Below are 20,970 nucleotides of genomic sequence, written 5' to 3'. Positions count from 1 at the left end.
AAATCTGCATGATGGTTTTGAAAGTATTCGCAGTTCACGGCTGCATATTTATTGGTTGGCTTTATGCGAGTTCTTGTTGGATCATCAGATGATATGAAAGCAATGTGGGTGCGTGTGTGTTTTCGAGTATTAATGAATGTATGAACTTTAAACAAATGTTTCGTGTAATGGTAAAAGCTCCGGTTGTTCACAAGGTTGTATGATGGCAAATGCAGGAATACCATGTACAAATTATGTGTCCCCCTAGTTGAGCAACCACTTTCTTTTATTTTTGTTTTCAAATAATTAGCATAATTCTTTGTCTATACAAAAAATTTACAACCCAATAGTTTCAACAATATATGGCCTCACTGTGGTTGTTTTTGCTCCCAGTACTGTGAGTCAATCAGTATTAGAAAACTCTACCATGAATAGAGCTCAGGCTCAATCTTTGTTCATGGTCAATTAAACCTTGTGAATTCTTCTCAACCTTTGTGTCAATTTAACAAAGTTGATCAAGATGTGTAGATGGTTTTTGCCCATACACAAATGACTTCTCTGTTTATTTACATCGAAAAGAAGTGAATAATTTGTCTCAAAACTTTTATTCAATCGAAGCCTTAAATTGTCGTGATTTTCATGACCCGTGCTAAGAAATTTTGTTCTAGGAAACTCAAATGTATCCAGAATAGATTGAGCTCAATTCCAGAAGCCTGTCTTTCAGAGAAAAGTTGTAAACTTCATTGAAGACAATACAAAACAAAAATCAGATAAGTCTTGTTAAAATTTGAAGAGTATTATGGAATTACACAAGAAGAAAGACTAAAATCAATAACAGGCACCTGCATCAGGTATCTTTCCACCAGAAAATTTACTCGATCTTGGTACCAGTCCATGATGAACAAAGTCAAATCGTGAGCCTATTAGTGAAGTAAATTCAATGAAGCAACAACTGGTACCATAGAAAAGCGACCATAAACTACAACTGGTACCATAGAGAAGCGACCATAAACTAGATAGTCTTCACCATTTTTTCCATTAGAAAAACCGGTGTCTAAAATGCTACCACCATAATGAGATGGATTGATTCGATGTTAGCAACTACAGATGCATGTCACGCTTTGTTACCACAAATTGACTTGAGCCAGTAGTTCCTTCCATTAGTTTGTATCCCCGGTTTCACTTCTACAACTATTAGTCACAGGCAAATCACCATCTGGGGCAAGATCTTCTGTACTAACTCCATGAGATGATAACTTATTTGCTTTCTCACCTGAGGTGTCAGAATCTGACTCTGAATTTGTAGTGTCGACAGATGTAGTTTCAAGGACTGGTTGAGGGTCTGCCACAGGGGTGTTCTCACTCGTCAAAGAAGAGGCAATCCTCCTTTTATCATCTTCTTTCATCCTTTCAGCATATTTGTCAATGTCGAATCCTGCATTATCTTTCCCACCGAATGCAGACTCAACCTGGTTCATGTCAAATAGGTCCTCCATTATCTTTGTGGTATTCGGATCACGAGAGTAGACAAACTTGACTTTGTTTACTGTCTTGGGCTCTAAAAAAGGCTTTACCACCTGCAATTATACAATCTTCTCATGTTAAAAGCAAACCAATAAAACACTCGAGGAAGTGACAACTATCATCTAAACAAGGACCAACAGTATATTTCACTGGTATCGAAACAAGGACCAATATAATATTTCCTTGGTATCATAATTAGCAACCAAAGAATGATAAAAACAGTATAGATAAACACGTCCCTGCAAAATGGTCAGAATCCCCAGGAGACACCTAAGTTAGAAGCAAGAATGATAAATGATTGTAAAAAGCATGATCTGAGAAGCAACTTTTTTTATAGAAAAATAAATAAATAACTCATCAATCTTAAAATTGAAAATTGAATAGATTGGATAATTATCATAAACTTCCAAATGAGGATTGAAACTTCAACTTTTATTCTAGAAGAGCTGGTAATACTTGTAAGTTGCAAGTTTGTAACCAAAGATTGAACTCCATCAGAATTTTGATTTCTTTTATAAGTGAAGGATGTTTAGAAATTGTACTTTTGAGTGTGAAATGGAAAGGTATGTGCAATGCCACAATCTTGTCAAAAACTTGATATTTGATATAAGGCAATGAGATCTCCTTTCAAATATAGGCCAAAACCTCCCCTCCCATGACATGCATTCTGAAGTCCCATTAGTAGGCGTCAGTTATCAGTTATCATCTCATACAAGCTTATTTATTACCCGTGAATAGCCAAATATATATATATATATACACACACACACACTTGCGTAATACTAAAAGATTGTCAAAATTTGGCATAACATGATGGAATAATGGGAAACAAGGTTTAAATGACTCTACCGTCCAGAATGGTTCGAAGAACTTGGGAGGGTTGTACAGTATTGCGATGCCCAGCCTCTCAGGATACTGGTCTTGCAGAACATGGGCTGTTTCACGTGTCACCTTAACTGAGATATTAGACAAGTTGAAACCATTAAAATCAATCAGCCAGACCATCTGTTCCTGGTTTGGTGGCAGATTGAAAATAGCGTTCTCCATGCAATACACCAAGTACCTAATTTGTCCTTTTGTTGACTTTGAGTTCTGCAATCAAACACAAAACTGAAAAATATTTATAAACACAATCATTACTAGACCAAATATTAGCATATGTAAGAGCATTCTCTGTTGAATAAAAATGCAAAGCATGGGTTCCTCACCACGGATAGAGTAGGGCTGATAATGCTTAATACAAACCATTTAACCTATAAAACCTGCAACGTTTTTTTGGGGAGGGGTGGAGTGGAGGGAGGGAATTAACGAGGTGTATGGCAATGAAGGAAAATTGATGGACAAGCAGATTACATTATACTCAATCATATGAATTATGATGTAATGTTTGGGCTACAAAATGTTCATCTATTCATGCACTCAACAAATCAGATACTGGATTGCTGAGTGTCAAATGTCATCTTGTATTTGAAAAAGAAAAAGAAAGAAAGAAAGTTGCAATGCAACAAATGCACTTAAGAGTAAGAGGAATCGTCAGATATAACCTGGCAACTAGGTCTCATGACAAGAACCGCTCTCCCGTGCTTATCTACATAGTTTGACCTGTAAATTTTCCCAGTTTCAGCCTCACGAGCAACCTCTTCCTACATAGCAAGGGAAGAAAAAACTGTCAGAACAGCATACCATGAGAAATATATAGTAGAATAGCTGGAAAAAATTGCCCCAGGTCTGCCAGTTCCTTGAGCATAATGGGACCTCGATGCATTCCTAGTTAACAAGTTGTTTCAATTATAAGCAATTTGGGTTCCTGTAAAGGTTCTGTATTAGGACTTGTGTCCTTGTGCCGCCAAAACTCCCTGACAAAATTAGTTGTGATATTGAACAAAATGTCACCGCAAGTCTTGTATCGAGTTGGCTTGCCATGGAGAGAGACAATGATCAAGTGAACATTGGAAGATGAAAACAGATTCGGATTGTGCATTGGCTTGACTGTTTCAATAGATTCAGTCACACATTAAGACAAAGTAAGATCATAATGGTGGATATAGAGTCTAGGATTATCAAATCATTAGATAGTTGACCTACGCTGAACCTAGGCGATAATGCTTAATTGACTTACTTAATGAATGAGCTTTTGTCTTTTTGGAACTCAAAATATGTTAAAACATTCAAAAAATTCGATTGCTACAAGCTAGGATGAATTCTTGTAGCTTCATGGATCAATCACTAGAAAATGGCGTTGAGTGCAGAAGGATCAATGCTACAAGAGCGGGATCGATTGCTCTCGTCCAGGATAAATTATTAGATGGTCTTGCACCATTAACACTTGGTGGACCAGTTAAATATAGACTTTCGAATTGAGAAAATGGCCCCACAAGAGTGTATTAATAAATTACAAAGTTTCATGATCGGAGAGTCTTCATTGAATTAGTCCACCAAGTATTAAATAGACCAGGACCATCTAATAATTTCTCCTTGTCCAGAAGGGTGTAATCAATCCCTCTAAATGTTGGGATCATTTCCACTTCAACTTTTTCTCGCAACAGAAAAATAAGCTTTCCTACTGCAATTGATATTGGACTTGCTAATAGTTATCTAAATAGTTAAGAAGCTTTAAAGATTGGTTTTTAAGGAATTTTTGAGAGAGAGAGAGAGAGAGAGAACACAAAAAGCATTCAGAGAGAGAAAAACAAAAAGACTTTTATTTTGCTTTCATTCATCATATAGTTTGGACACACACACACACAACAAAAAAAGGAAAAAAAAAATTAAAAATTAAAAATTAATGAAAAAGAAAAGTGAAGACCCTCCTTATTGGTTTTGGGGGAGGGGTTGGGGGTTTAGGGCAGGAATAGACAAGATCCTGTGTTTTTTTCCCCCGAATGTGGTGTCTTCCTATTTTGATTTCTCTTGCTCTATTGCTTTGCTGTTTGCTTTTTATTTCTGAAATTTGACTGATTGCCATATCACAATTAATTGATTAATTGGGATTAATTAAATTAAACGTTGATTAACAATTGATTGGTTCAAATTATAAATAAGGTTAATAGTAATTAAGATTTGATAAACACCTATCACCGCCTCTAGGTCCTTGAGTGAAATACATACTCCAAATAAAACCTTCAGCTTGTGAAACTTTCATTCCCAAACCTCATCCACTTCAAAATTTAATTTAATGATAAAAGTTTTGGACAATTGAGCATGTGAACATGGATTCAAGTTACAAAAAAAAAAAAAAAAAATATATATATATATATATATATATATCTATAGACACATACATTTATAACTCCATGTAGTGAAGTTGGAGGTTACATCTGCACCTAATCCACCTCTACCACACCCCAGATCAATGAAATCAACACTGTGTGATGACCTTTATCTATTAATTTGTCTCTAATAATTTGGTTAGAAGTTGGGAGCAGGCTGGCCTCTTTTCCTTTTGAAGAAAGGCGACCTTTAAAGGATGATCCTAGTGCTAATTGAGTAATTTCAAACTCAACCGTCACCAACTCCAAGCACACCAGAATATATCTATGAAAAAACAGTGAGAGAGGATGACAGGCCAGCTAAATCCTAATTACAAAACTTATTCCAAGCATTGTGCGGCAGTTAAATGCAGCAAAGAATCAATTCAAAAATTCTACACATAAATTTACAAAAAAGTAAGTATCATTGTTACCCATCGAATCTCTTCTGGCTTGTATGCCAGTCTCCATTTCAAGGTATCTTTAACCATTTTAGTTGTCTTCTTGACATTCCAGCTACGTGCCCTTAAATGTCTTGAGATTGATGCATCAGAACAATAAAGAGACAACTTGTCCGGCAAAGGCCCAACCAACTTTCTAACCTCATTTATCTGCAAACATGAAGTATCAAGAGCTGAAGAGATTTTTTCCTTTCCCTCTAATAGAAACAATATTGTATTCCTAATAAAAAGCTTTAAAACAAAAAGTACTTATAGATGTACCAGGGGACAAACCTTTTCCCGTTCCTCCTCAGATGTCACAAAATTCTCACAGCTATTTGAAGTGGGTAATTTCAGATCAGCACTCATAGCTTTGAAGAAGTCTTTCTGTAGGTTGACAATTGATAAGTCAAAAAGAACTTTGCGACTTTAGCAACAAAATCAAATAAATAAATAAATAGAGGATCTTCAGTAAGTATCGTTCTTCTTCTTTATCTCCCTTCTACAACGCAGCGGCGGCAGGGGGGGTGGGGAGGGGGGGCATACATTTTCACCTCCAAAGGCCCAAAAAAAAAAAAAAACCACACTAAAAAGCTAGAAACAATGAGAAAGATGATGAAACCAATGCAAGAGTTGTTTGGTCGTTCAAGTTGTCAATAGCAACTCTTGTTAGTGTATAAACTCCAACAAGAAACCTTTTGGTCATATAACTTGTTCTTAGTCTCTAAATTGCATAGAGGAGCATATCAGAAAACTTGTTCTTTCGTGAATCCAACATCATCTGATTGCCTTTCTTTAATGAGGGGATGACCACCAGTTCAACTCCAAGATAAAAAATAAAAAAAAGATGAATCTTCCGGAAGATGAGAATAAATAATCCAAATGCACAAAAATTTCTCACCTACCAGTAGTTCAGACTCTACTAGTAGCTTACCCAGGGATACTCCACATGTACAAATGTCTCAGCTTAGTCAGAGAAACTGTACGAATGACAATTATTATATTATTGGAACTCTGGACCATTTCTAATCCTATGCAAGGTTCACAACCCTAGTTAACCATCCACCTTTAAATTTCTAGAGAGATTATTAGTATTCCCAATTTTCTTTATGCTACAAAAAACAAATCCATGAGTAAACGTATGAAGAAAAGCCAATTGGACCCTTAATGCCAATAGGACAAATTAAAACTTTTTTTCTTTTTTTTCCTAGTTGGTACTCACACACCTATGCCTCCATGGAGGCTCGAACCCTTGACGAGTCCCTTTGAAAAGTAGGGGTCTAGTACCGTTGGGCCACTTGTCCGTAGGCCAAATTAACACTTTAGGATAGTCCTTGATCACTCAATGATCTCCTATGCAGCAAGCCACTCCAAAATAAGCACAAGTATATTCCGATCCCAATCCCTTTATGTGTTGCAAACTTGCAACATCAAGAGATGCTCTATTATTTGATATCTGATCTTACGACTGCACAACCAGTAAAAGTCCAAGCTCTCTGATTTGTAGCACATTCCCTCAAAGCATACGTTTAAATAGAAATTAAATGATTCTTGGTCCTTTCTATTTTTTATTAACCCACTCATACCCAGTTCATACATCCATGGTTCAAAGAAAATTTAGATTAATTACCTCCTAGAAAATTATTTGATCATTAACGATGGTACCCATGTTCTTGTAAAAATGTTATAAATTCCAACTCATTTTGTCAATGAGCTTGAGCCAAACCAGGATCAAAGGTTGGCTGAGAAATATGCAATAGAATAATTATTTTAGAATCTTGTAGTTTCGATATTTCTTAAGCAAATACATGAACCAAGGTACTGAGATGACCAATTATTGTGACCTTGTCAATTAACCGGTCACCACTCATGAATACTCCTTCGTACTGCGTTAAGCAGACAGTAAGATTTCTTTTTTATTGTGAAAAACTGTTTTGACAGAATTAAGAAACTGTCATATTAGAAGTTCTACAACATTTTAGACGGTTTCAAGTTTTCATTTTTTCCAATATTTTATTGCAATCCTGTATGAGATGCACCGATTTTCCCTTGGTGATAATAAGTAAAATTTTCTTACTATCATAAAACAAAAAGAAAAACCAACTTCAGTGTTGGGAAAATAAAACTTATATGAGCCTATAGTATTTATACAAGTTCCGTGCAATAACCATGTCGGAATTATCCTTGGCTATGTTTAGGAGCACCAAATTGGCGCTTTAGAATTGAAGAAAATTTAGTTAAGTTTTGATTATAACCCGAAATGTTAATGTTGCACTTGGAAGCACCGAATCAGTGGTTTGAACTAAATTTCCTCCAATTCTAATTCCAAGCCACTGATTCAGTGCTTCCAAGTGCAACATCAACATTTTGGGTTAAAATCAAGACTTCCCTATTTATTTTTCTGAATTCCAAGCAACATATATGTATATTAAAAAAAAAATGTAATTGCACTTGATAAGAAGTGAATGCCACGTAGACACCGATCTTTTAGATTTAATTCAATCACCACACAAATCCATGTGAAATCTAAAACACAAATCAATCACAAGTCTGTTCAAATCAACCATGTGCCTCATCAGAAGCAACAATTTCAAAATTAAGTCAAAGTGGCAATATTTGAAGTAACAATTACGTTCATCTAACATTATCAAAACAAAAATCTAGAACTGGGTTTCTTAAGCAAACTCAATATCACCAAAATATAAGTAAGTGCACAATCGTACGTGTGTTTCTATATATATATATATACACACACACATATATAAGATGAAGAAGGTGGATGCTGAAATGAGCGGCAGTAGCTTTACCTGATGGATTGAAGTGAATCAAGAATTGTAGTTTTCCTTTCCCTCCTCTGTGATTGATTGAAGACAACAATTATGGGTTTTGGGAGATCTCAAAGGCCAAAAACCATGGAAACCAAACAGGTCAACGGTCAGATGGGCATTCTCACAACAGAGGTTCGAGAAAGATTTGATTATTCTTGCTATCAGATCTGTTCAAAAGCAATGGCGCAAGCTCACGTGGGGAGAAACAAATTGATAAAGAAGATCAAGTCTTGCTCTTTTGACATTTTTTTCTTTTTAAGATAAAAAAGGGGGAAAAGGAAAAGGATAAAAAATACTTCAAAAAAAAAATAATAATAAAAAAAAAAAGGAGTAAGAAACTATTTAAAAGGGTGTTGTTTCTTTATTACTCCACTGTATTATTTTGTTTGAAGTATTGTTGCAAAAATTAATCGTGTTTTTTTCCGATGCCGATTCTCGGTTATGATGAGAAAAAATTATGTTTCATTTTAGGTGTTTATCTTTATATTCTCCAACGGTTTTGCATTTATATCCTGTTATTATTGATTGTCACGGCGTGTTTAGAATTTTTCAGTAAAATATAATATTAAATATAACGGATGAGCATTATATAGTCCGGAGGAAGCCAAGATTTCAAGTCAAGGGAGATACTGTGCAAAAAATATATATATATATATAACATAACAAATATAAAATATAAAAGAAGAATTTTAAGTAGAAGAAATAAAAAGAAAAAAAAGGAATGGAAAATGAGAAAACTTTAAAAGGAAAAAGTTAAGTGTTTCAATTGAGAAAGGAAATTTTAACTTTTTTTTTTAAAGAAAATTTAAGGAATGTGAAGAATTAACGAAAAAATAAAGTTATAATTTTAGAAAGAGAAATGATATTATTGACGACTTTAATATTCTAACTTAAAATCGATTTTAATATCCCAACTTAAAAATATGACAGTGTTATTATAAGATGAGAAGTGCTAATTTCAACTCTAAGAATTAATACTACTATTTGTTTCCATAAAATACATCAATTTGCCATAACTCTTTTCATCTTCTTTTTCATTTTCACAGCAACTTTCATGGTACTTATATACAAGAATTTGATTGGTACAAAATCTAGAACAAAAATTGCAATATTTTTCAATTTTCCAATGCTTTGCAATTTTTCTTTAAATTCCTCTATTTGTTTTTGTTTACATGGATCATTAATTTTGATCATTATAGTAATAAACAAATGTCTATCTAATTATATATAGGAGATGCAATCTTAAGTATTTATACCTCGAGAGATGCAATGTGATGTATATATAAAACACATATACAATTTGATATACACCAATAAAGATATTATATTAAGATGAAATCTAAAAAATGAACTTCAACTTTCCAAATAGTTAATTACCTTATATTTTAAAATGAATCCCATTATATTTGACACATAGGTAGTCACATAGACGCGGTGAAATAGTATGTTTTTATTTGTCGGGATAAATAGCCGTACTCTTTCAAAAATCACAAATTTTAGGGGGTAATGTATAATTTTTTATATATATGGAAAAAAAAAAAAATTCCCATATATATTATAGAGGGCAGGCCAGGCCAGGAGGCACGTCGTCTCTGTTCCTCTCCAAAATGCCATATTCTTATTGGAAATATTTAACATGCTGCGCAGCCATTTGTACCCGGACTCAAACTCTCATCATTTCCTTTGAAAGGTAAATGAGATATCATTAGAATACAAAACGTTTAATATTGCAACCCATATGCATAAGTTATATTATGAGTAAATTTCACCAATCTCTCTTAAAAGTAATTATTTGAAAATACACTCTATCATGTTGGATATAGTTTTATTCTCAAATTCCCCAATGTTGGTTGTCAGCAATTGAAAATTTTCAATTTTGTCCTAGTAATACTAATTTATTTTATTTTAAATCATGACTTGGAGACAACAATAACATGGAGTATATGGCATGGGATTTTGGTATAATTTTTAAATTGGAGGAGTGGATCCATATGATTATTAAAAAACCCAAATGAAATCCATCATGATTGCCTTTTATATTATGCATGCGCTTTATTACTATTTATATAATAACATCTATGCAAATAAATATTACTACTATGGATTATATAATCTTACACCTCATTGCAAAGGAAGACAAACAAAAATGGTTGGGGTAGGTGATTGTGTATGTGGATATCTAATAGCAATAGATTCCACAAGCATACAAACATATTAAAGACAGTCATTTTTCCCCAGCCATGGGGTATTGCAAACACATGGATTCGAATGGCCGGACGGCCTAGGCCCATGTGTTCATCGCAACAACTGTATATTCCCATTTCATTATTGGTGATGAATTCAAGAAAAATAACCCCATTACCATTTTTATTTTATTTTATAATATATTAGTGATGATAATCTTGATAAATACTTAAAACGAATCAAAAAAAAAAATAAAAAATTCACTGAAAGTAATTGTCCTCTGGATCGGAGGTTTGGCTTAACACCGAATCTGGATTTGATATCAACTTTAACGAGGACGCTTGCTCATTTACCCCAAAAGCTCAAATTGTTGAGTAGTGCTACATACTCACCCATTTATATCCAATAACTTTTCCATCCGAATTCGATGTTGGACAAATGACCATTGTTACACTTATCCACTTGAGCCAATCCCTTAAGGTTTGAATTCGGCTTTCTCTCACTATTATTATTTTTTAAAATTTTTTTTTAGTTGATACTCACACACCCTCCTCTAAGGAATTATTTGCACATATCAAGAATCGATCCTGAAATCAGATACTTCATGAAGCGCCAGGACCCAAATATTTTTTAATTAGGCTAACCCCTTGGAAGAGTAGATCCAACTAGGCCAACCTCTTCGGGTTAGGGAGAAATTATTAGATGGTTTAGGTCCATTCGACGGATCAGTTAAATTTAGACCGTTGTTAAAATTTCTTTATAATATACAGTATTAATACACTATTTTGAAGCCATTTTCTCAATCAAAGAGTTCGAATTAAATTGATTCAACAAATATTTATAGATCTAGACTATCTAATAATTTCTTAATTTTTTCATGTATTAAGTTGAATTTATCTAATCAATAAAAACAACTTCTTGTTCTTCTTTTCCTTTCCGTTTTAACTTTTGAATCATGATTCTAAAACTAATATGCATACATTAGGAAGTGTGTCAACATAATCGTAATTACAAGTCGACAAATTCGTCTGGACTTGATCGGCTCTCACTTGTTTAACAATTGAATATAACAATTGAATATTCTATTTTCACACATGATGCATGCTTTAAAGCCTTCACATCATGCTGTTTATAAAAAGATAAGATTACTCAAAAACAGCCAAAATTTGCGATGCAATCAAAGAATATTGGTGAAAATTATATTATTAACTTATCTTGCATAGCTGTAGCATTCTCATTCAAGCCTAATCTTTAAGAACTAGTCCACCACAAGAGGGACCATAATTATGAATTATTCCGGTTAGTATTATCCCTCTTTTTTTTTTTCCGGAAATTAGTATTATCCCTCTTCCCTCCAAGGAAAGTAAGAAGTTCGTACTTTATAATGGGTATTTTTAAGTGCATGTGAGTTTTTTGATGGATAGGGTGAAAACCGATAAATATAGTACGGTAAAATATTTAATCATTTTGAATTGTGCAATTTTTTTTCTTCTGTTTACCAAGGTATCGGCGGCTTCGCCCTGACTAATCTATAGGACCCATGCAAAGCAATCCCTGTACACTAATCGGATAAAGTCTGGACTATGTTTGCGATGGCGACCCACTGATCCTTAAGGAATTAATCGCACTTGAGAGGATTCGTATATGGGATTTAATACTTCGTGAAGCATTAAGTTTCAAGTTTCACCATTGGATCCAATCCCTTGGAAGTTTATTTTAATATATTTCGCACTTGTTATGTTGTCTTAGTACAATAAAATATATTTATTCATTTTAAACTCTATACATTATATGTCATTCTATGAACATAATAAAATTCATTATATTGACGTAATCTAAATTTTTTTTGATGATCCACGTAAAAAAAGTACAAGAAGATCCAGAGCAAACCTTACACATATGAAATCAAATTGGACTTGGCTCACTATTACACTTTGCAAAGGAACTACCAAGCAGATTGCAAATGAAACTAAACAAGAACACAATTCCACAAAATAAATACTATATGATATATCGAAATGAATTCTTATAATTCCATGGCTGAAGATTTGGTACACAACATGTAAAAACAGGTCGGCCAACCAACGACCTCTATGGTGCCTTCTAGAGAAATTGCTATATGGTTCGGATAATGTGATTTCGATCAATAATAACTAATTTTTTTAAAATAAATTCGACACATTTAATTATGTCTCATTTTCTCACATAACTGTACTCTCATCCTTTTTTTATACACAATGCAGACTTGAATTTATGTCCATGTCCCAAGAAATTGCATAAATGATGCATTTGACTTGTAACTTTAGGGCTAATTAATATTCCCATTCTTAGAAATAAATTATGCATTTGACTTGTAAAAATGAGAGTAGGAATAGAAGAACATTTTTTTGCTGTTCATATGCTAAGTCACATAGAGCGGGAGTAAAAGCGAGAATGGGAGCGAAAACGTTAAAGTCTAAATTTTTTTTAAAGTGGAAGCATCATTAAGTTTAAATAAAATTATATAAAGTTATGTGATTTTGTATGAATTTACTCCCAAATTGCAAATCCGCGTGTCGAACTTAAGAGCGGAATTACTTTGGACAAATTGTGTGACTAAGTTCATATGTACCATATTCATGGATTCGTTTTCAAATAGAACAATTATGTCCATTTATATAGAACAATTATGTCCATTTATTTATAGCTATCAAATGCAAATTGTACCATTTTCATTAAATTTTACTATTAAAGCATGGAAAATGTATATCATGCCACAGTTACTTCATAACCCAGTGAATTAGTGTTTTCTATAAATTTCAGAATGCTAGGATTCAAATAAAAAAAAAAAAAATTAGTAGATCATAGTGCAATGATATTAAACAAAATTTATTTGTACTAACTTTGAAATATATATATATATTTTTAAAAATTAAACTCTAGATTAAATTTTTTTGAATTCTATTCCGATTTGCAAGTAAGTGCAATGATATTAAGAAAACAAAAAGAAATAGGTTTCAAAAACTATTTGATAACACAAATTTATATAATAAGAAGACAAAATGGATTTCTAACTTTTTTATTTTTATTTTTAAGTTAACACCCTGGTATTCGAAAAGGCACGAATCCTTAGGGCCCATCAATTACGACTTCAATTCGGGAGGGTTAGACGGGTTTGAGATATAACTTGAGCCTAACCTACCATATGAAATACTAAACTCAAGTCTAACCCTAACCCCTTTCCTCAACCTTAACTACTCAACCCAAGCCCAACCCATCTTTCTACTTTTAAATTCGGGCTTGCAACTCAAGCTTAGATTCTAAGTAAAAATTTCGGGTTAATTCAGATTACTCGTATGCCTAATCTTTACACCAAAAATTTAATATGATTTTGAATTAGTTTTAGATTAAATTACTTTTAAACAAGAAAAAATTTAAATACATTTTGTAGATTTTTAATAAATTACAAACAAATTTTTTAAAAATTAATTCTCCCAAATTTTAACGTACAACAAGTTAAAATTTAACAAAACAACTTGAAAAAAAAAAAAGAAAGAAGTAATCATACTTTAAATATTATATATAATGTATTTAAAAGTAAAAATATATATAAAAATAATATTAGAATTCGAGTTGGCTAGCACTTCAACCCAAGTATAATCCTAATTGTAAAAATGATTATCCAAGTTCGTGAAAAATCGGGCTGAGCTCGAGTTGAGTTCTAGTTATCCAACTCAAGTTGCACCCCTACCTTCAACAACTCAACTAATCACTGAGAACTTGAAAGCGTGCCTTCCCTCCGGGGTCGGGTGACTCACTCTAGGGTCAATAAAGGTTAGTCATAAAGAACATTTAGCAAGATTCTAATCTCATATCTTGGGTTTGCTACGCTCCAAAATTTAACCAGTAAATCGCTGTGCTACGTTCGATGGGACAACGAATTTCTAAGTTGTTTTCAGAAGTTCTACAAAATCATATAAGTACTGAAGTAATTAAAAAATATATATATTAAAAATTACTCATACATAAATGAAAATTGCAACAAATATATATGAGTTTGGTGAAAGACCTAATTTTTGGTGATAAAACACAAATTACCAAATTTAGAATTTGATTTGGCGAAAGACCTAATTTCATATAATCTGAAGAAAATTCTTGTACATTTCCGGAACTGTTATGCTGCCAAAACACAAGGCGATGATTGTTCCGTTGACACGAATGTTGTCTCTGATCATCATCACATTCCTCATCTTTTACGAAGATAGGGTTTCGATACCCTCCTGCGAGGTCGTACCCAGACCCAATCAGGATGATGAATATCATCATCACCACCATCATCATCCGGAGGATTTGAAGGTGATGATAGTTGCAGACTTGCTCTTGTTGGGCTCCGAAGCTCCTTACATTAACATCTTCTTCAGAGACCATTACTTGTCCCAATTCTTCAGGGTATGCTTGTTCCTTCCTTCTGTTTCCATTCAATTTTAGGGTTAGGGTTTTTGAAACTTCATATATTAAAGTATTTTAGTGGGTTTAGAACTGAATATATCATGTTGTATTTTTGTTCCTTCTATTTCCGTACAATTTTAGGGTTAGGGTTTTTGAAAAATCATGAATTGCAGTATTTTAGAGGGTTTAGAACTGAAGATATAATGTTCATTATACGTATATGTGATTTTTTTTTTTGTTTCACCCAGCATTTACTTGTTTCTTTGGAATTTTACATTTTGGGTTCATATATCAAATAAGAAACATATTGATATAAAAGATAGTAGTAGGAAGCAATGCGTGATAAAAACACTCCAAAAGGTTGGTTTTCTTGGGGCTATATACGTTGTTAGGTAAGTTGGATATAGCAATTTGAAATAGCAGAAATGTTATAGTTGGTCGGTCTTATAGTGGTCAAGACCAATCAGTAGAAGAATTTTCCAAGAACAAGTATATGATCCATCTACAGGTGTGAATTTGGAGCTTTTCAACACTTCATTTGTTAACTTTATGAAGCCTTTTTCATTTACAACAAAGAGAATTTAGGTATACTGATGGAAGATGAGATCTAAGGAGGAAAAACAAGGAAGAAAAAGGTAAATGGCTAATATATATATTGAATTCGGCATGCATGAACCGAAACACTGAGAACTGGGATCAAATGTGGAAATTATTAATTTCATTATTAAGAGTTTTCATCATAGTGGAATGATGATTATCATGACAAACAAATAGAAGATTTTTTAATTGTACAGGAGTGATTTGCGGTTTTCCTATTAAATCAAGTTCATCATTTTGGTTAAATTATGGAAGGCAGATTGTTGTTAAAGCTGATTTTTCAAAGAAGAGGATGTCACTAATTTTCCCAAGTAAAGGTACTGCTGGCCTCCTTTATTTTAACTAACCTAAGTTTTATTACCTAGAAGAAGGTTACTTCTTGGGGGTAGGCTTTGCGAATGGAATTATTTGTCTCTTGGTATTTTTCTAAATTATATCGTCTTCCAAAACTAGGGTTATATGGTTCATTATCTTGGTTATTAGTGTGATATACTTCAATTGTGTATAATTGTTCTGGGTACTACCAAGCAGTAGCCTGATTGGCATCTCCTCTCACCTCCCACAAAGGAGCTTGAGGATTCAAGTTCCAAATGAATAAAGCGGGTGTATCTTACGTACTAAAAAAGAAAGAAAGAAAGAAAAGTCTTAGCACACATTTAGCGAGTCAGAAGTATGAATCAATTATAGTGACACCATATATATACGTACACATGCCTAACATACCCATATATATAACTACATATATATATATATATAACTACATATATATATATATATAACTACATATATATATATATATATATATATATATATATATATGTATATAAAAGTCACTGCAATGCCAGTAAACCATCAAATTCCATGCTAAACCACTAACCACTGTACCCAATGTTCATGATATAGAATTAAAGAATCATTAGCATACTTGATAGTGTAGTGTGTACTATTACTTTAGGGAAGTATGGTTGCAATGCATTTTTTAAAGGAAAAAAGCAAGTCAATATGGGCCTGTTTGCTTCAATTTCTTAAAAACAGTTATCAAGAACTCAGAAAATAGGGTTTTTTTAGCTGAGTTTTCAGAAAACATTTTTCAGAAACTGTCAACCAAAAGATGATTTAAATAGTTTTCTGATTTTCAGTTATCAGAAAACAGAATACAGAACCAAACAGGCTCTACACCCTGTCTCTAAACACACTTCATAGGATTTTTTAATTCTCACAATAATACTGTTACTTTACTGGAGCCTTGGAGGACAGTCACTCTCAAAGTGATTTAGGTAGATGTTTGCTCATCCAAGTGATTGTATATTTTCTATGTTCTATTATTGTTATACTTTTTTCTGTTAAAGGTCTGTCTAGAATGCATAAGCGGAAAGTAGAAGATTAAGCAAAACATACATATTAATTATTGAATCTTTAAATTTCTTCATTGACAAGTTGGTTTTTGTATCAATGGTTTGTGTCTTGAGGAAGAAATGTTATGTCTTGAGATGAGGTTAATGAACTCAAATCCATAGTTAACAATTGATGATCCAACAACCCTCTAGGGTTTATAATTATTGATACACTTGGTCAAAACTGATAACCCTGTAGTGTCATGTAGAGCAGTTGGGATATAGATGCAAAGAGTGTAAGGTTGAGATGGATCATGGAAGAAGTTTATAATCAATGTGTCAAAGGGACAATGCATTAACAAAACGAGGAGAATTTAATTTTCTGAATATTTTGTTATCCTCAGCTGTCTGTGGTTGAACTTTTATTTGATTCAAACTTCATTTTCTGATCATTTTTTGTCTACAAATATTTGAACCAGAAATCAATTGAAATCTTGAAGCCAGATATGCTGCTTGTATTAGGAGATGTTTCTGCTAGAGGATCAGATTTGACGAGAAGTGAGTGGTCATCTGTGCTCCATCAGTTTCATGGATTGTTGGGTCCCTTTTTTGACCATCCATTTCATGTTATTCTCGGAGATAGGGATATTGGAGAATGTGGTGCACTAAACACAAAATCTGTAAATTGGATAGCTAGCAGTTTTCCCGGATTGGATTCCGCTGGTTGTGGTGCCTTTGAAATTAGTAACATTAGCTTTGTTTCACTTAATGCTGTGGCATTGCTCTGTGGCAACAATAAGCTACGTTTTAGTGTTGAAAAAGTAATAGAGAGAGAAAGCATAGATTTGCGGATGGACAGTGAACACACAACAGAACTGATGATTGAGTCTAGCAAAATCAGTTTGACTTCCGGTGACGTTGGGTGGAGAGAAAATGCTGTGTCATCTGGGTCGGGTCCTGTCCTCTTACTTCACTTTCCACTGCAACAGATGACAAACAACAACTATTGGGGAAGTATTATCACTGATGGAACTAATCATTCATGTGAGAGTTCAAAAACACGACAGAGGTGCCATTCTTTTACCTACAGTGCATCTGAATCACACCTACCTTTAGTTATATTTGTATGTTGAAAAACGAAGGATATAGTTTTACGTATTTCTTTCTTATTTTGATTGGTAAGCAGAGAAAATGGACTTCTCTAAAATGCCCCCCCTTCTTCTAGTGCCCTGAGGGCTGTTAACAAGCTGATTAGCAAGCTGCTTGAGCTCTGCTTCCTAGATTAACGAGCACAATACTAGGATCGGGCTTTTGCTCATTTACCTCACAAATTTTTTGGAATTTGTTTCTCATCAAACAATTTTGTTCAAGCTTGAGTGGCATTGGGCAGCCCTTATTATGGCTTTAATCACGCTGATTTATTGTCTCACTGCTAGGATTGACCTAGGTTAGTTAAGGAACGATCTCGAATGGGCCCCTAATCAAGCCAAACTTATGGAGCTTATTTCGTCTTACTGCACCCTTCCAGCATATCCAGAAAAAGGAATAGGAGGAAAAAAACACGTTTGTGTTTGTACTTATAAATGCTCTTAACTATCTTCAAATCATCTCCTCAGATAAATTATAGATGAAGGGTTATTGTTGAGTTAGAGTCCTAACAGTTATATTTTGCTGCACTTTTGTTGATTAGTTATTGCCATCTTAAAAATAAAAGAAAAAAATAAATGGTAAACTGTTGGTGGATAATTTTTCATTATACTTTGCATGTATTTAACTGCATTGTGGGTCGTGAATTTTAATTTAGCATGCATCAGCCATACTCCTAAAAGTGCCAGTTCTTAACTTATATTGAACTTTTCTTCAGGGGGCTTGTTGGGACTGGGCCATATGACTTATTGCACACTCTCCCGCCAAATGCTACTGAATATATCTTCCAAGCACTTAAGCCAAGGTAACTCTTTGTTCTTTAATCCACAAAATAGTTGTCTGACTTGTATCTCTCTTTCTAGATCACATCTCATATTTAATCTTTGTAGATCACATCTCATATTTCCTGAAACTTTATTTGTTTATTCCATTGGAAGGCTTCTTCTTTTCCATACATGTCTTTTGTAATTCCTTGTTTGATTGATACACATCCAGATCTCTAGTTGGAAATAACTGTTATTCTTGTGATACAATTTTTTTTCATGTGTGATCATGAAAATTTCCTCTAACTGAAGGTATAAGTTGTATGTGCTAATGTGAAACTAGAGGATAAAGCTTTCCGCATGAAAATTTGCCATTGTTGAAGGATTTAAATATTTAAGTTACACTCTCTAACAACTTAAGCTTTTGGAGTAGATGGTAGTTAACATGGTATCAGAGCCAAAGGTCTCGAGTTCAAATCTCACCGTTACCTTGATAATTCATGTGTTGACCGAAAAGAAGCCTGCACGTGAGTGGGCGTGTTGAAGGATTTAAATATTTAAGTTACACTCTCTTAAACTATTGTTCATGTCATTTCCCTTTTGCTGCCACTAAGAACAAGAAAATGAATCATGATTTAAGATCACCTGATTTAAGATCACCAGATAGAATGCTAAATTAGAACTGATGCATACCTTTTGAGCCATTTAGTATGCGTATTCACCTTTCAGAAAACTGTTCTGTCCCTCATATTTTTGTAACAAGAGATCAAGATCTCTGCCAGCGAAGATATGACGTTCATGGAAATTGGAGGGTGTCACTCCTCGTTTAGTGCCATTATGGTTTAAGGCCTTTTTATATCATCTGTTGAAATCCTATGTTGACCCCTAGATTGTTCAGTAGATGCAAAATTAAGTTCTTAAAAGACCTTTTAAGAATTTTTTCTTGTGTTAAAAAAGGTGGACCTTTTCCTTTTATAAAAGAGAAAAAAATACCATTAACCCACTTTTATAGATTCAGGTTCATATTTCTCTTCTCTGAAAACCTACATGGTCATTGCTTTTTTGCCTGTGTGTGCGTGGGGTGTTTGGTGGTAAAAACTGTAGTATCACACTCAAACCTGTGTCGTCACTCATAGCAGTCCGAAATTTTACCATTGCACCTAGCAATAACCCCTTTTTTTTTTGGGTAAGCAAGCAGCGCACATACCCATTTGCCCCACTTGGGGCTTGAATCCTCAACCTCCCCTTTGGGAAGGTTGAGGAGGGTATACCACCCTAGCCAATTACCCCATTTACTAAAAACTACAATATTTGATTTGTGATGTTACTTATATGTTGGTTCTTTTTTCATCAACCCCATTTACTAAACTATAATAGTTGATCCTGATGTTGTGTGTGTGCGCGCACGTGCAGGCGTGTGCACAAGCCCTCCAGATCAGTTGTCCAGGTGTACACTGAGTGTGATACCTTCTGCAAGAGGCATAGCTCACTAATTTGGGAGGGCAGATGATCAACCAAACCACTGAAGTAGAGAATTAGGATAGAAAGACTAGTAAGGGTAATATTTATACTGAAAACTAGCAAGGATAGAAAAACGTAAAGGTTGAAAGAACCAAGAAACGTATGTATGCTCAACCAAATTTGGGCTTATATCAGTCTAAGTTGTTATTTTTCTAGTAGGGCAGCTGAATGTAACAGACGCAATGCCACTTCCTTGCTATGGGTTAAGAGTTTTATTTAGAACCTACCTTGTGCATGGCTGCATCCTAAATATTCTCCATTATTGGACACTATGAGACGTTCACCAATTTAAAACTTGACCAAATGATTTTTTTGTTAAGCCCATATTGTAATTGCAGAGTATAGATGGAGTTATTGATACATATTATAACCTAATTCCGTTTTCCCCTCTGCAGGATTGTTTTCAGCGCACATGCTCATGAATTTTGTGATCACATTCACTCAGATGGGACGCGTGAGGTTACTGTTCCGGCCATGACATGGGATGCCAGGGATGACCCTGGTTTTGTTGTTGCCACTTTCAGAAAGAATGGGGGAGCAGTAACTGTCAGTTATTGCTCCCTTGCTAAGGAATCTCATGTACTCACTGCTTATTTTTCTATTCTTGTCCTATTAATATCAACTATTGTTATGGCAAATACATCATCCTCAACAAATTCACAAAGTTGATATTAGAAGACCTCAGTATCATGCCAATCGTGTATAATATTGTACATTATCCTTTATAAGAAGGATGAAGTTGACTCTTCCATTTTTCAGGTAAAACAAATTGAGTTATGGGAAATCAAATTATGCCTACAAGTTCCCTTTTCTTTTCCCAGTCTTTCTTTCTTATGTTATATTTAAAATATTAAATACACACACACACACACACACACACACACATATATATGTATATTCTAGGCAATTTTTAGGTGTACGGTCTCAAGGTCTTGATGGAAAAGTGAAGATTCGGGATTTGTTTGGGCGTTTGATGA

At 33.9% G+C, this 20,970-nt stretch overlaps 2 protein-coding genes across 3 annotated transcripts; one reads left to right on the top strand and one right to left on the bottom strand.

Moving 5' to 3' along the window:
* Positions 1 to 735: 735 nt before the first annotated feature.
* Positions 736 to 8,267, bottom strand: LOC132274201 (uncharacterized). Of its 2 annotated transcripts, none has more exons than XM_059775424.1 (6): positions 7,999 to 8,267; positions 5,474 to 5,578; positions 5,186 to 5,362; positions 3,048 to 3,146; positions 2,353 to 2,595; positions 736 to 1,556 (listed from the first exon to the last, which is right to left on the bottom strand). In XM_059775424.1, exons 2-6 carry the CDS (start codon positions 5,558 to 5,560, stop codon positions 1,140 to 1,142), a joined length of 1,023 nt encoding a protein of 340 aa, XP_059631407.1. In that variant the 5' UTR covers positions 5,561 to 5,578; positions 7,999 to 8,267; the 3' UTR covers positions 736 to 1,139. The 2 variants fall into 2 exon arrangements, with proteins under 2 accessions (XP_059631407.1, XP_059631408.1); XM_059775425.1 differs by having other exon boundaries at positions 5,486 to 5,578.
* Positions 8,268 to 14,193: 5,926 nt separating this feature from the next.
* LOC132274200 (uncharacterized) lies at positions 14,194 to 20,794 on the top strand. The gene is made up of 4 exons (XM_059775423.1): positions 14,194 to 14,631; positions 17,042 to 17,631; positions 18,427 to 18,513; positions 20,389 to 20,794. The coding sequence occupies exons 1-4, from the start codon at positions 14,359 to 14,361 to the stop codon at positions 20,660 to 20,662; spliced, it is 1,224 nt and encodes a 407-aa protein (XP_059631406.1). The 5' UTR covers positions 14,194 to 14,358; the 3' UTR covers positions 20,663 to 20,794.
* The last annotated feature ends 176 nt before the right edge of the window (positions 20,795 to 20,970 follow it).

The sequence above is a fragment of the Cornus florida genome, unplaced genomic scaffold (assembly GCF_030987335.1).
Source record: "Cornus florida cultivar Cherokee Brave unplaced genomic scaffold, ASM3098733v1 CherokeeBrave_3.0.0_Hap2_Chr09, whole genome shotgun sequence".
In the NCBI taxonomy this organism is placed as follows: Eukaryota; Viridiplantae; Streptophyta; class Magnoliopsida; order Cornales; family Cornaceae; genus Cornus; species Cornus florida.
Note: the sequence above shows the minus strand (reverse complement) of the source record. Positions and strands in the feature narration are given on the sequence as shown.

Bases quoted from the DNA above. Each gene is read 5' to 3' on its own strand.
- LOC132274201 (XM_059775424.1), bottom strand. From the start codon at position 5,560: ATGAGTGCTGATCTGAAATTACCCACTTCAAATAGCTGTGAGAATTTT. The intron at 2,596-3,047 runs GTTATATCTGAC...GTTTGATTGCAG, and splicing joins TCATGAGACCTAGTTGCCAG to AACTCAAAGTCAACAAAAGG. The intron at 1,557-2,352 runs GTAGAGTCATTT...GTATAATTGCAG, and splicing joins TCTTCGAACCATTCTGGACG to GTGGTAAAGCCTTTTTTAGA.
- LOC132274200 (XM_059775423.1), top strand. From the start codon at position 14,359: ATGCTGCCAAAACACAAGGCGATGATTGTTCCGTTGACACGAATGTTG. The intron at 14,632-17,041 runs GTATGCTTGTTC...TATTTGAACCAG, and splicing joins ACTTGTCCCAATTCTTCAGG to AAATCAATTGAAATCTTGAA. The intron at 18,514-20,388 runs GTAACTCTTTGT...TCCCCTCTGCAG, and splicing joins TTCCAAGCACTTAAGCCAAG to GATTGTTTTCAGCGCACATG.